At 39.0% G+C, this 15,937-nt stretch overlaps 1 protein-coding gene across 1 annotated transcript in view; it reads left to right on the top strand.

Annotated features, from left to right (window-relative positions):
- LOC146968246 (voltage-gated potassium channel subunit beta-2-like) overlaps positions 1-15,937 on the top strand; it is a 38,319-nt gene that overhangs the window by 14,328 nt on the left and 8,054 nt on the right. The window contains exons 2-7 of the mRNA XM_085759937.1: positions 3,270-3,313; positions 3,407-3,444; positions 3,572-3,651; positions 5,138-5,182; positions 6,823-6,867; positions 6,983-7,026. Of these exons, the coding sequence (XP_085616063.1) occupies positions 3,270-3,313; positions 3,407-3,444; positions 3,572-3,651; positions 5,138-5,182; positions 6,823-6,867; positions 6,983-7,026 (296 nt within the window). The remainder of the gene's footprint in view (positions 1-3,269; positions 3,314-3,406; positions 3,445-3,571; positions 3,652-5,137; positions 5,183-6,822; positions 6,868-6,982; positions 7,027-15,937) is intronic.

Genomic DNA, 15,937 nt, shown 5'->3' with positions numbered 1-15,937 from the left:
GGTTTTTATATGTTTTTTCTTGACATTTTAAGTTTAAAATGGTCAAACGGTGTTCATGGGGTACATGCAGCTCTGACACTAGGTATCCTGAGAGGCCACGGGGGGGATTTTTTTACCTTTTCCCAAGCCACATCTCAACCGAGAGAAGTGTCTGCTCTGGATAAAGTTATGCAGTAGACCACAACACCAACTAAACCTGGATAAACTTAACAAGGATGTCTACATCTGTTCTAAGTTAAGTCAACAACGTATTTGAGGCAACATATTGTCAGAGATGTTTAGATGTTAGCCAGTATCACAACTAAGCATAAAGTCCGCTAGCTTAATGCTAACGTATAATGTAAAACTCCATAGACAGGCTAACAGAAATTAGACCCTCGCTATCGGTGTTTCGTGGCAACCAACAGCCATAGCAGTAAAGTTAAGTGAAGTTTTGGTGACTTCCAGATGATATTTAATCTTTCTGTCTCCAAAAACCATCAATAGGTCCATTGACCTCTGGCTAAGCCCCGCCCCCTCCACTCACTGGGACAAACAGTCAACATTCGGTGACAGTTGCTATGGCAACAGCTGTCACCGTAGAGACATTTCACAGAAAGGTTAAATATAATATGGAAGTCACCAAAACTTCACTTAGCTTTACTGCTATGGCTGTCGATAGCGACGGGCTAATTTCTGTTAGCCTGTCTATGGAGTTTTACATTATACGTTAGCATTAAGCTAGCAGACTTTATGCTTAGTTGTGATGCTGGCTAACATCTAAACATCTCTGACAATATGTTGCCTCAAATACGTTGTTGACTTAACTTAGAACAGATGTAGACATCCTTGTTAAGTTTATCCAGGTTTAGTTGGTGTTGTGGTCTACTGCATAACTTTATCCAGAGCAGACACTTCTCTGGGTTGAGATGTGGTTTGGGAAAAGGTCAAAAATCCCCCCCGTGGCCTCTCAGGATAGGGGAGAGCCGGGTCGATTGATACACGGGACGATTGATACAAAGCGATTTCCTCGAAAACCACACAAGCTTGAGCCGTCAGATTTTGTCACTATGTTCAGCACTCAACACCGACCAATCCTGGGAAAGCTTGTGAAATGACGTCACGCCATTCAAAAGTTATTAGCGCTAACCTGTTTTTTACTACGGAAAGTAAAATGTTACGTGCGGTAGTTTTTTTGTGATCAAAAGTTGTATTGTGTGTTTCATGCAATAATAATATGACCTAACAACAGATGAAGTCGTACATAAACAGGTCCTAAACTATGCAATGTCATAGTTTTGAAGTTTAGAGGCAAAACAGGTTGAAGTGTCAGTAGTCGCTGCAGGGACGATTGATACAGCTGTTTCAACTGTCCCTCACGCCTCCGTGCGTAGTGATTGTGGTCACACTGCGCGATCAATATCTGTATATAAATCACCAAATTAATAGCCTAACTGTTTTGCAATGAACAACAACCGATTTGAATGAACAACATGTATTTTTAATAAACACCACATATTTTTAATGTTCGTGTTTATGACATGAATCAACAGATATTCAGCAAAGTGAGGGGAAAATGCCGAGGGTAAAATGACAATATGTTCAACTGTGTCTCCATAAACATGACTTAGGACAGGGAAATAAGTAGGCTAAATGAAATGAAAATGCAGTTGTCCAACAACTCGTACAAAAGAAGAAAGGTGAGTTTAATCGAAATGCGGATCTTGACAATCACGCACGGGACAAAAATATTTTTTTTGACCTATTTATATTGTGAGAAATTATGTGACATTTTGGCAATAACTAGTGCACTAGTATGTTGTCCGATATGCTGCATAAAAAAAAGAGTAATGTCAGTAGTTTCTGTTTAAAACATCAACCGTCCCTCCTCTGTGTCTCAAACGACCTGCATAGGTAGGGCGTTTGAGACAAATGTCAACTTACGTTCAAAGTTATAAAACAGCGCGATCATCCAACATATGTGTTAAATTACACTTGTAACTAAGAGAATACACGTCAGTTGTTGATCACATGATAAAAATGTTTGTGTACATAACGTCATCTTTGAAAAAGACGTTTAAATGAAAAGTGTATCAATCGACCCGCCTCTCCCCTACCTAGTGTCAGAGTTGCATGTACCCCATGAACACCGTTTGACCATTTTAAACTCAAAATGTCAAGAAAAAACATATAAAAACCAATGAAAACTGACTAACTGCAATGCATTTCAATGGAGGTGGAAGCAGAGAATGTCCCAGTGTATGGGCTAGCTATGAGCACTGTGATTGGCTCATCGTGTTTGGGGGCGTGGCTTAGCCATAGGTCGATTAATGGAACAATAATCGATTATTAAAGGAATAGCTACTACCGTCGTTCTCGCGTCCACTCGACTCCATGTGAACGCAGCATTAAACACTTGATATTCACCCACTGGCAGCAGCATCATGATGTATGTGATGAAAACCTGATGTTGTAATGTCTAACTTTATGTTTGAATACAGATCATCTGTTTTTTCCAGAATTATTTTTGTTTTCTTGATACTGCTGAAAGTTCTGAGAGTGTATAGGCATGGGGTGTGGAGAGAGTAACATCACGCCTGATCATGGGGCTCCTCACGTAAAATTCATGTTAGTTAATTATGGAAGACAGAGTGTTGCCCAGTTAGATCTGTGGGTCAATGAGTGCAGTTTCCTGAGGGAGTTTAAAGGGATAGTTCACCCAAAATTCAAATTTCGGGGCTCCGTGCAGCAGTGCATGTCCATATGACGGTTGAGAACGGAGCTCACTTTTCTTCGTAACAAAAAGACACACCAAAAAACATCCAAATTCCTCCATGCTGCTCGTCTGTAATGTCCCTCTTGTATTGAAGCCCCGACATGAGAAATTGTTCCACCGGTGATTTGCACTAACACAGGAAGAGCAGTGAACTGAGACACTGGGAGCTTCCGCTACAAACAAGCTTGAAATATAGACTTATTTAATGTTTTTCGGAACAATTTCTATCTAGTCTATTTTAATTTTGGGTGAACTATCCCTTTAATTGTGAATATTTCTGGTTTCTTTGTTCCTTTATGACAATAAACTGAGTCTCTCTTTGGTTTGTGGACAAAACAAGACATTTGAGGACGATGTCGTCTGGTGGTTTGAGAAACACTGGTTGATGTTTTTAGACATTTTATTGACCAAACAACTAATTAATTAATCGTTTACATAATGGACAGATTCATCGATAATGAAAATAATAATTATCAATGATTAACTAATTGATCTGCTCTGATTGCTTTTGCAGGAATCTTGGTAAATCTGGACTGAGAGTGTCCTGCTTAGGACTGGGTGAGACAACACACACACACACACACACACAAATACACACTGAAACACACACAGACACACACAGAGTCAGTGATGTTCTGTCTCTTTTCACAGGAACATGGGTGACGTTTGGCTCCCAGATCTCTGATGAGGTAGAGTGTGTGTGTGTGTGTGTGTGTGTGTGTGTTAGATGCATGGACAACGTGTTACATAACCCTTTACTGGAGGTTCCTGCACACACTAATGTGGGTCACTGTGTGTGTGTGTGTGCGTGTGTAGATGGCAGAGAGTGTGATGACGGTTGCGTACGACAGTGGAGTGAACTTGTTCGACACAGCAGAGGTTTACGCATCAGGGAGGTACAGTACTCACCTGTCTGTCTCACCTGTCTGTCTCTCTCTCTACCTACCTGTCTCACCTGTCCCTCTGTTTCAGTGGTTCTCAAAGTGCCGTCTAAGGGGGCTTTAAGGGGGTCCACAACTTCTCCCTGAAATTTTACCACTTTTTATAGAAATTTTAAACACTCTTTGAAAACATTTGACCACTTTTGAGAAATGTTGCCACTTTGAGAAATTTGACCACTTTTTTGACCACAAGGCTGGTCGTCAGCCTTCATCCCGCCCCCTGGATTGAGCCGAGGTCTACCGCTCGTTGACACACTAGACATGTTAATGATGTAGTCTGGTTTGGCAGGCTACCACTTTTGAGACATTTTTACCACTTTTTGAGAAATTTGACCACTTTTGAGAAATTTGACCACTTTGAGAAATTTGACCACTTTTGAGAATTTTTTTTACCACTTTTTGAGAAATCTGACCAATTTTTGAGAAATTTTGCCACTTTTGAGAAATTTTTACCACTTTTTGAGAAATTTGACCACTTTTGAGAAATTTGACCACTTTGAGAAATTTGACCACTTTTGAGAATTTTTTTTTACCACTTTTTGAGAAATTTGATAAATTTTTGTGAAATTTTTACCACTTTTTGAGACATTTTTACCACTTTTTGAGATATTTTGCCACTTTTTGAGAAATTTTGCCAATTTTTGAGAAATTTGACCACTTTTGTGAAGTTTTTACCACTTTTTGAGAAATTTTGCCACTTTTGAGGAATGTAATCACTTTTTGAGAATTTTTGCCAGTTTTTGAGAAATTTTACCACTTTTTGAGAAAATTTTGCCAGTTTTTGAGAAATTTGACCAGTTTTTGAGAAATTTTTACCACTTTTGAGAAATGTTACCACTTTTTGAGGAAATTTACCACTTTTTGAGAAATTTTGTCACTTTTGAGAAATGTTTACCACTTTTGAGAATTTTTTTTACCACTTTTTAAGAAATTTTTACCACTTTTGAGAAATTTGACCACTTTTTTGGGGGGAGATGTTTTACTTTTTCTTTCTTTCTTTCCTTTTTTTTTTTTTTTTTAGAAATCTTACCACTTTTTCTAGAATTTCAGACTTTATTTATTCATTAGAAATGAAAGACCACTTTTTACCATAAATTTCTCTACAATCCAAATAATCACACCATTGGCCCTAATTTGGATGTACATGGACTAAAAAAGTAACGCTCTTCAGACTGAGAACAAATATTTGTGTATTTCTGGTGTTTGCTTCAAAATTTTGGCCAACATTTTGAAGAATTTTGAAGTGGTCTAATTTATGTCAATTTAGAGGTCCTTGATGTAAAAAAAAGATTTGAGAACCACTGATCTACCTGTCTCTGTCACTTATCTCTCTACCTGTCTGTCTGTCTCACCTGTCTCTGTCACTTATCTCTCTACCCGTCTGTCTCTCTGCCTGTCTGTCTGTCTCACCTGTCTCTCTCTCTCTGTCTCTGTGTCTCAGGGCTGAGACGACTTTAGGAAACATCTTGAAGAAAAAAGGCTGGAGGTGAATCAGCTGTTTCCTGTTTCCTGTCTCTGGGGGGTGAATGGGATGGGGGGGGGGGGGGTTGGACAGGGTGAATGGGGGACATGGTGGATGGTATAGAGAGAGGGGAGGGGGGGGGGTGGACAGGGTGAATGGGGAACATGGTGGATGGTATAGAACAGGGGTTTTCAAAGTGTGAGGCGCGCCTCCCTTGGGGGCACCAGAGAGTTTGAGGGGGGGCGCGACATGAGAAAAAGAAAAAAAAGAAAAACTGAAAACATTCAAACAAAAGATGAGTTACATGTCACTTGCATATAGGGCTAAATGATTAATGTTTTTGCAGTAGCCTAGCCTATAGTTTGCAATTAGCCTATTATTACACTGAGATATGATAAAACACGGTCTTGTAACACACATACTGCGATTATGCTCGACTGATGTGTCAGAGAGCAACACTCCCGACGCGTCGCAATATTTGTTTATTTATTGTTTATTCGTCAGTGCTTTATGTTGTCATGATAATTAAAGCAGAAGTAAGTGATATATTTGTGTTAAAGCAGAAGTAAGCGATCCGGTGGTTTTGGCTAATGCTGCGTTCCAGGCAGGCTTTTGAAATCGTAAATTACAGCTTCAAGTCACAACTTACGACTTTGTAGCGTTCCAGGTAACCCACTCGTGTTTCTCTGACCTGTTTTACCTGTGAAAGTCACTATAACGGCCACTCGTAACTTCTGACCCGTGAACTCGTACCAGATCGAACTGGTACCACTTCACGGTCGGAAAAATACGGGTTGCCTTGAACGCACCATAACAGTCCTCGTCCCTACGTCGCCACATTCACGGCGTTCCTTGGCTGCACACACAGCCCTGCATGCCGTTCTCTCTCCTCATTGGATAAAAACTGTAGGATACGATAAATGTTTTCTCCTGGGCTCAGAGCAGAGCAGAGTGACTGACAGACCCGTGTTTCAGTCCAAACACTCTATAGAAGTGATTGCTGTCGGAAGATACAACTATTTAAGACTTATATTAAAGGGACAACCAGGAGTTTTGTTAAAGTGAAGTGTTTTCACTACATTTATGAGCCTCCGCACCGTGAAATTCTTTGACCGGCGCAAGACAGACTCATGTTTTGATTCATCAAGAATTAAAGTCAGTCATTAACACAAATATATCACTTACTTCTGCTTTAATATGCTGAGAAACAAGCTTGTAAATCGAACAAATCCTACAGGAAAGACCAATTTATGTTTAATGAATCAAATATTGTTTTGGTCATAGTAACTGATAATAAATAGGCTATGTTTCATTCTCTTCTCTTTCTTTTTTTTTTTTGGGGGGGGGGGGGGGGGGGGGGGCACACAGCTGTGACACAGCTGTCACTTTGAAAACCCCTGGTATAGAGAGAGAGGGGGGGGGGGGGGGTGGACATGGTGGATGGTATAGAGGGGGTGTGGACATGATGCCTCTCTGTTTCTCTGTCTCAGGTTTAATAATAAACTCATATGACTCAGCTTTTTCTCCTCCATCACAACCAAACTCACTGTGACTGATGGAGACAAACACACTGAAATAACTGTCTGTCTGTCTCTACCTGTCTCTCTCTCTACCTGTCTGTCTCTACCTGTCTGTCTCTCTACCTGTCTGTCTGTCTGTCCCAGGAGGTCCAGTTATGTGGTGACCACTAAGATCTACTGGGGAGGACAGTGAGTCTTTTATTCACACAGACACAGTGACACGTGTGTGTGTGTGTGTGTGTGTGTGCGTGTGTGTGTGTGTGTGACACATTCATGTTCATTGAGTGTGTGTTTGTGTTTACAGGGCCGAGACAGAGCGAGGGTTGTCACGGAAACACATCATCGAAGGTAAACAAACCAGACACAACCAGTGACACAGAGACTTGATTGATTGATTGATTGATTGATTGATTGATTGATTGATTGATTGATTGATTGAGATACAGAAAGAAACACAACTCTGTCTTCATGGTCTTTATGTGACATTGACACACACACACACACACACAGACACACACACACACACACAGACAGAGTTGGTCAGTGTCCTCTGTCAGTTGTCGGAGGTCGTCGAGGCTTTAAGAGGCTCAGTCACACCAAGACTGGATTAGGAGTTATAATACACACACACGCACACTCTGACACACACACACACACACACACACACACACACACACACACACACACACACACACACAGCAGGCTGCAGCATCAATCAGCCCTGTTGACTTAAATCACTGTGAAATGTAAAATGCTAAATTTAACCCACAAAGACTCGAGTGACGAACTGAGCTGCAACATCTGCACACACTCTGACACACACACACACACACACACACACACACACACACACACACACACACAGATGCTTCATTAGACAGGCAGCGCAGCGTTACAGATGTTCACAGCTGTGCAGCGTTAGCATTAGCACAGTTAGCAGCCGTGTTGCGTTCAGGAGCTGCTCGGACGTTTCTGTTCTCTGAGCTTCAGCAGCCAGTTACAGTTTAAAACCTCTGTCATTACCCACAATGCCTCAGCTCCCACCCCCTTGGTGACATCACAGTGAGGTCAGCCAGATCTCCTGAGGCTCTGAGTGTGACACAACATCACACACACACACACACACACATACACACACAAAGTCTCTTGTCCTTCAGAAGGTCGACAAAATGTCTGACATCATCAGTGATGACACAACCGTCAGTTCAAACACAAAACACTAAGGCTGTCAACCCCCCCCTCCCTAAACTAGAGTCAGTTTCTAATGCTTCTTATGTTAAATATTCAAATTATATTCACATTATATTAAATCTTATTAGCTCAGTATACGCCGACGTGTCTGTTCTGATGATACAAGTTTAAAAAATTACGATTAACACGATTATTATGCATTAATTCATTCTTTTACGACACTATAAATGTGTAAAATTCAATTATACTATAATTACATTTCTAATTGTATACACAAAATAGTTAAAGTATCTATTAAAGGTACAACGAGGAGTTTCAGAAAGCAAATTGTTTTCACTACATTTCCCATGAGCCTCAGCGCGCACGGTGAAATTCTTGGACCGGCGCAAGACGGACGAAAGCGAAAACATTTGCCAAGAATGTTTTCAAGTCGGAGGTTGGAAGACGATCAGATATCGTCGTAGTTCCGACCATAAACGATGCCAACTAGCGATCCGGCCGCGTTATTCCCTCGACCCGCCGGGCAGCGTCCGGGAAACCTAAAGTAGACACTTTACTTTCTGTCTTCACCTCTCTCTCTGTCTTCAAACAAAATCTGCTACAAATCTCAGTCGACTCCTACTTGCTAAATAGGCCTTTTTGTCATGCCCTACTGATTAAAGGGACAACGAGGAGTTTTGTTAAAGTGAAGTGTTTCCACACTACATTTATGAGCCTCCGCACCGTGAAATTCTTTGACCGGTGCAAGACAGACTCATGTTTTCATTCATCAAGAATTAAAGTCAGAGGTTGGAAGACGATCACATACCGTCGTAGTTCCCACCATAAACGGAGATTCATACGGCGGCGTTATTCTCATGACTCGCCACGAAACCGAAAGTAAAGAAACGCTGGTCGGCTCGCCCAGCATTTCCACCACCACTAATAATAACAAAATAACCATAGAGACAAAACCATAGATTTATCTAGAATGGACCATTAACCCTCTATTGCATAGTGTTGCCATATGGCAACAATTACTTTATCTTCATTTTTCTAAAAAGCTATGATATTTTTTTTTGTTTTTACAGTTAGGTGTGAAAAGGGGGCTTTTACTTTGAAGGACATACAATTTATGAGGTCAAATTACCAAGATATCCTGTTTGCCAGTCCCTTTTGCTCATGGACATCTGCCATGTGAACATCACTGTGCGGGGCTCCCGAAGACTGTCTTTTATTTAGAATTTTGGAAAGTTTTCATCAAATAAAAAATTGAAATCACTATCTGGGGAAAGTAAACTTTATTTTTTTAACATTTAATTCAGTTTTGATGTAATAGTATTTTTGTAATATGCTAAAATACATGTGTTGCCATATGGCAACAGTATGCAAATATGGAAAATTCCTGGTGCATTCAACGCAATGGAGTCCCATTGACTTACATAGCATGAACCTACCCTAAGACTATGTTTACAACCTTTTCTTATATTCTAAAGGTAAAAACATTATATTTTTTTATATTTTGTGATTAAAGGTATTTTGTAACATATTATCTAAATGGACTTGCACTTATATCTTCTAGATAACTGAATGAAATGAAATAAAATGAGTGATTCAATGTACTTCATTGAGACGGGTTCCAGGTTCCAGGTTCTCAGACATTTTAGATAACTGTTGAAATTATACAATGTTTTTTTTTTTTGTCATTTACTTTTTATTAGTTTTGATTTTACATGTAAACAAACAAACAGTCAAACAGTCAACATGAGACCTACAAATCTGTACAAAAGTATCAAGGGGAAAGTAAAAGCGTACATAAGGGGACTGGTAAACACCTCCAGTCGAGAAATCGAGAGAAAAAAAAAAAAAAAGTAAATACATAAAAAATATTCTGATAATCCAGTCTGAAATTACCTGAAGTCCGGTCTTATGGTAGAGACATATGTAATCCATGTTTGCCAATTATCAATAAATACCTCTTTTTGTGTTCTTAAATTAAAAGTAATTCTTTCCATTACATAGATGCTGTACACAATATCAATCCATTCATCTACACTAGCTGCCTCCCTCTTCAGCCATTTCTTCGTTATTGATTTCTTACAAGCCACCAGTAATATTCTCAACAAGTATTTATCTTTGTTCCTCCATACCAGTTCCTCTAGATCTACCAAATATAACAAATTAAAGCAAAAAGTTATTTTTGTTGAAAACACAGTCTCAAGAATTTGATGTACTTGCAACCAAAATGGGGTCACAACAGGGCAACACCAGAATATATGATAGTGATTCGCCTCTTTGCTTCCGCAACATCTCCAACATTCTGTCTGATTGGAATATGATCTCTTTTGATATGGAGTGCAAAAATAGCGGATGACATTTTTCCATGTATATTCTCTCCAGAGTGGAGAATTTGTTGTTTTCCATTGTTGTTTAAAAATTTCCTTCCAGTTCTCCAGAGAAATTATGATGTTGCCTTCAGTTTCCCATCTTGATTTTACATTAGCTGTATTTTCTTTGTTAGATGATTGAAAACTTGTGTATAATTTTGAAATTATCTTCTTATAAGGTTCGTCTTTATAAGCTTTTACAAATACCTGTAGAGTATCATTTTCAGGTTCATAATTTTTTATAATTTTTTTCCCAACATAGTCTCTTATTTGTAAATACCTGAAGAGGTCCTGGTTCTGTAGGCCAAATTTGTCCTTGAGATCTTGGAAACTTCTAATCGTACCTTTACTTATTAGTGAATAGTATGTTGTAAGTCCTAAGGGGGTCCAATCCTTGAATCTATGGTCGTGTTGACTAGGTGTAAATTGTGGGTCATAAGCAAACCATTTCAAGATTTCAAATGTCTTTTTAAAATTGGACTGTTTTGATACATCACTCAAAAGCTTTAACGAATTAGTGATCCATGGATTGTCTTGATCAGTAAGGTGTTTGTGTAGTGATGGATCCCCAATCAACGCAGTGACTGGGAATCCTTTTCCCATTGTTTGTTCAATATTTTTCCATCTAGCCTTGTAACTAGGAGTACACCAACCTATTAAAGGTCTAAGTTGGGCTGCCTTGTAATAGTCTTTTAGAATAGGAAGAGCTAGTCCTCCTTTTTCTTTTGAGAGCTGGAGTATCTTATATCGTATCCTGGGTTTTTTCCCAGCCCATATGTACCTAGAAATTAATCTGTCCCATTCTTGAAATTGTTTTTCTGGTGCTTCTAAGGGTAATGACTGAAAGAGGTATAAAACCCTTGGCAGGATGTTCATCTTGATGGATTCAATACGTGAGCTGAGGCTTAGGTATGGTATCAGACTCCATCTATGAATATCTTCCTTGATTTCCTTAATAAGAGGTTTATAATTGATTTCTGCTATTCTTAACAGGTCTTTAGGAATATGTATTCCTAAATATTTTATCGATTTTTCATCCCAGTTTAACTGAAATTTCTGACGGAGATCAGTAGGGGGATTGTAACCAAAACTAAGGATCTGTGTTTTTTGAACATTTAATTTATAACCTGAGAAAGAGCCATATTCATTTAAACATGTCATTAATGCTGGCAAGGATCCTGTTGGATTATTTAGATATATTAATACATCGTCAGCAAATAACGCCAGTTTCTGATCATCTACCATTTTTATCCCCTCAATTGCTTCATTTTGTCTTATTCCTTGAGCTAAAGGCTCGATAAAAATAGCAAAGAGAAGAGGGCTCAATGGGCATCCTTGTCTCGTTGATCGTTCAAGTATAAATGATTCTGAGAGTTCTCCATTAATCTTCAGCCGAGCTGATGGGTTTTTGTATAATGTTTCTATTGTTTGTATTATTGTATCATTAAAGCCAAATTTTTCCATTACTTTGAATAGAAAGGTCCATCTTACAGAATCGAAGGCTTTTTCTGCGTCCAAGCTTACTATCATTGCCTGGAGATTGTTTTGGGTGGTATGTCTAATAATCTGCAGTGTACGTCTTATATTGTCTTGGGTTTGTCGACTTTGAATAAACCCTGTTTGATCCAAATGTATGATCTGTGGCAGAATCTTGTCAAATCTTTTAGCAAGGATAGAAGTGAACAACTTATAGTCTAGGTTTAGTACACTGATTGGCCTATAATTAGTGCATTCTGATTTATCCTTTCCTGGTTTTGGAATAACCGATATTGTTGCTTCCTTCCAGGAAATTGGAGTCTCTTTTGTCTGCAAAACCCAATTAAATGTTTTCACTAAAATAGGTGTCAATACCTCTCTTAGAGTTTTGTACCATTGTGCTGTGTATCCATCAGGACCTGGGGATTTATTTGTTTTCAGTCTTGTTATGGCGTTTTTGACTTCTTCTGTTGTTATCGCTGACTTTAATGTATTATTTTGAGTTTCAGAAAGGACTGGCAAATTCACTGATTTCAAAAAATCATCCATTTTGCTGTCATTATCTACCTGTGGTTGGGTGTATAGTTTTTCATAAAAAGTTTTAAAACAACTTTTAATATTATCGATGTCATGGTATGTTTGTTTAGTCACTGGGTCCTTTATGGAATATACTGTATTATCTGCTTGTTGTTTTCGCAGTTTAAAGGCAAGGAGTCGAGCATGCTTACTGCCTCCTTCATAGTATTTTTGTTTGGTGTACATTAATTTTTTTTGAATTTCCTGTGCATATATTTCTTCAATTTCATTTTTTTAAATTTTCATCTCTATTTTTATATTTGAGCTTAATGAATTTTTATGCCGTTGTTCTAATATTTCTAATTCGTTATAGAGTTTATCCAGTTTTTCCTTCCTGCGTTTCTTAAGCAAGGATGTCATAGCAATTAATTTGCCTCTCATTACTACCTTGCATGCGTCCCAAAGCACAGTCGGCGACACCTCTCCGTTATCATTAAATTTTAAATATTCCTCTATTTCGTTTGTTAAATGTTCTGCCGTGTCTTTATTTAAGATACTGGAGTTCAGTTTCCAGAGTGTTTCTTTACGTCTAGTTCCTATGTTCACTGACATATAAACTGGGCAGTGGTCTGATATATCCATGCATCCTATGTGACATTTTTCGACCCACTGTTTGTCCTTCTTAAACATCAAGAAATAGTCGATTCTTGAATATACCGAATGTGGGGAGGAGAAATAAGTGTAATCCTTAGTTGTCAAGTTATTTTCTCTCCATACATCAACTATATCTAATTCTGCCATTAAAGTGCGTGTTTTTTTAGCAGTGTTATTGGGTTTGCGCATTCTCGTACCAGAGGAGTCCAAGTTTGGGTTTAAAGTTAAATTGAAGTCTCCTCCACAAATTGTTATTCCCTCTGATTCCATTATTATTTTGTCAAATATTTGTTGATAGAATTCCCACCCTGACCCTGGTGGTACATATACATTATACAGAGTTATTAAAACACCATCAATCTTGCCCTTAATCAAAATAAATGTACCCTCCTTGTTTGTTATTTGTGTTAGATGTTCATAAACAATATTCCCTGAAATCAAAATGGCCACACCTCTGTTGTGTTTTGATCTATTCGAGGATGAAAACACATGCTTAAAACCTTTCCTTTTAAGTTTCTTGTGTTCTATTTCTGTGAGATGCGTCTCCTGCAGGAAAGCTATATCTATTTTTTCTCTCTGTAATTTAGTTAAAATTTTGGTCCTCTTAGCCGGTTTAAGAATCCCGTTAACATTCAGAGTAATTATTTTCACCATTTGTCTGATGGAGTAAAGTAACTTAAAACCTCCCTATGTACTGTATTACCTTCGATTGTCATTGCAGATGTATGTAGGTCTTCAGAACTGAAACAAAAGGGACAGAACAATGTCCCAACAGAAATACGAACAAGAACAGTCTCTTCCGTGAGTAGGGAAAACATTATTCCCTTTGAGTCCCTGTTGGTGGGTAGGGGGATATTCCTTTCCCAACGGACGGGGCCCCCCCTAGGGGTGGAGTGGTCTCTTCCATTCCTCCTAGACATGTCCAACATTAGTCTAAATGTAATCCAGCCAGTCGGATGCATTTTCCTGTGCATTTAGTAGTGACCAAGCAGTTTTGTAAGGCTAGAGAGGGCTATATTTTAGAGGGGTTTGTATGAAGAAGGCAGAAGATAAATAAGAAAAAAATGCAAACCTTGCATCTTAAAACTATATATTATGGATTTTAAAAATAAATAAAAAATACAATAAAAAATAAAATTGAATATTTATTTGCCCTTATGTTAATCAAAACTGAAAATGTCTCTTTCCTGAGTGATGTCCTTGTGTGTCTTTCACCCCATAGCTTCCTTTACTTCAACCTGTAGCTCTTTTAGATTCAGTCCTGCATGGTCACTTATCTGTCTCATCAGCGCTGTGTTTCTCTCCTGAACCCCTGCAGCCTCTCCCTCGCGCGTGTTGCCGTCTGGTTTCCGTCATCTCTGGAAGCTACGTGTTGCCATGGAAACGCTTTTCGGATACATTCCTCCATGTTCATGTCCGATGTGACTTTCGGAGTCTCCACGTCTATTCCTTGTGCCCTCAGGGCGAGTGCCGCCTCCCGGGCACTCTCGTAGGTCCGGGTCCCACTGCTCCAGTGGATGCGGATTCTTGCGAGAGGGGTCTGGAAACGTACTCCTTTTTCTTTTAAAGCCTTCTTAATTTCTTTATAGGCTCGGCGCTTAATCATTACTTCGTTTGAGTAGTCGTGGTCAAAAAAAATCTGTTTTTCACCCACACACACTTTCTTTTTCCATGCTGATTTTAGCACCATCTCTTTGATTTCGAATCGTAAAAAGTTCACAATAACAGACCTGGGTGGTGAGTTTGAGTCGGGTTTAGCGACTAGTGCTCTGTGTGCTCTCTGGATCTCTAATTTGACTTCATCAGGCAGGGCGAGTTCGGTGGTGAGCAGATTGTTGACAAAATCCACCATTGAAGTGCCTTCTGTATTTTCTGGTAACCCGTAGAGCCGTATGTTGTTTCTCCTGGATCTATTCTCTAAGTCGGTCAGTTTTTCTTGCATCTTACTGTGTTGATTAAGAAGCAACAGGAGCGCGTCTTTAGCCACCGGGCCGCTTGCTTCCAGATCTGATATGCGTGTTTCAGCTACGCTGATAGCTTCACCTTGGGCCTGTAGAGTAGTGGCGGTTTCGGTTAGCTTCTGGCTAATATCCTGTTTGAATGTAGTTAGCTCTTCTCTTACGTCTCTTCTGAGGTCGGCCTGGAAATCTTTAAGAGTATTTTGCATCTCGCGTTTGAATTCCCTCAGGTTTTTGGTAACAGACGTTAATTCTTGCAGTATGTCACCAGCTTGAGTTTTCTCAATTAGCTTCGTCCTGTCGCCATTTTCTTCCTCCTCGGAGTCCTCCGAGTCAGGTAGGGGTTGTAACGACGGTTGCGTTATATTCCCTGTTTTCTGTGCACTTTTTTGTCCTCTGTTTGTCTTCGCTCCTTTCATGGTGACGAAACACAGCCTCTGAAGTGTTAATATCTCGAGTATTATTTAGTTTTGCAACCGACTGGTATGGAGCTACAGTCTACTGCTGCATTCCGCTATGCCGCCTTAACCGCGAAATTATACAATGTTTTTATTGTATAAATGTTTGTTTGTTAGTTTTGGTTGAGTATGAGATGGATTTGTTGAGTTTTGCTTTAAATAAAATTAGTTTTTGGTCAAAAATGTTGATTTTATGGGACTTTCCACGATTGCATATTGTTGCCATATGGCAACAATTTACCAACGACCCCCCCTTTACAAAAAATTTAAGATTTTTTTTAATATTTCTGTTATTTAGACAATTTTAAGTAATAAAAACATGCAAAACATTTTTTACCATGCCTTAGTAATATTTCATGCAATAGAGGGTTAACAAGTGGTGACGTAGATTCATCCACATTAATATCAGACTTTTTATAACCAAATAGAAACTCCTGGTTGTCCCTTTAACTGTTTTATTGTATTGCATTGTATTGTTTTGTATTTTTCTAAGTGTCATTTATATAACCCTGTTTTAACTCTTAGCACTCCCCTCCCCCTTAAAGAGCTTCTAGCTCTTTTCAGGCTGCACTTGAAAATAAGAATGTTGTTCTTAATTTGCTTGCCTGGGTAAATAAAGGTTAAATAAATAAAAAAATTA

The sequence above is a fragment of the Trachurus japonicus genome, chromosome 18, assembly GCF_045865225.1.
Source record: "Trachurus japonicus isolate A0001 chromosome 18, Traja_1.0".
NCBI lineage: Eukaryota > Metazoa > Chordata > Actinopteri > Carangiformes > Carangidae > Trachurus > Trachurus japonicus.
Note: the sequence above shows the minus strand (reverse complement) of the source record. Positions and strands in the feature narration are given on the sequence as shown.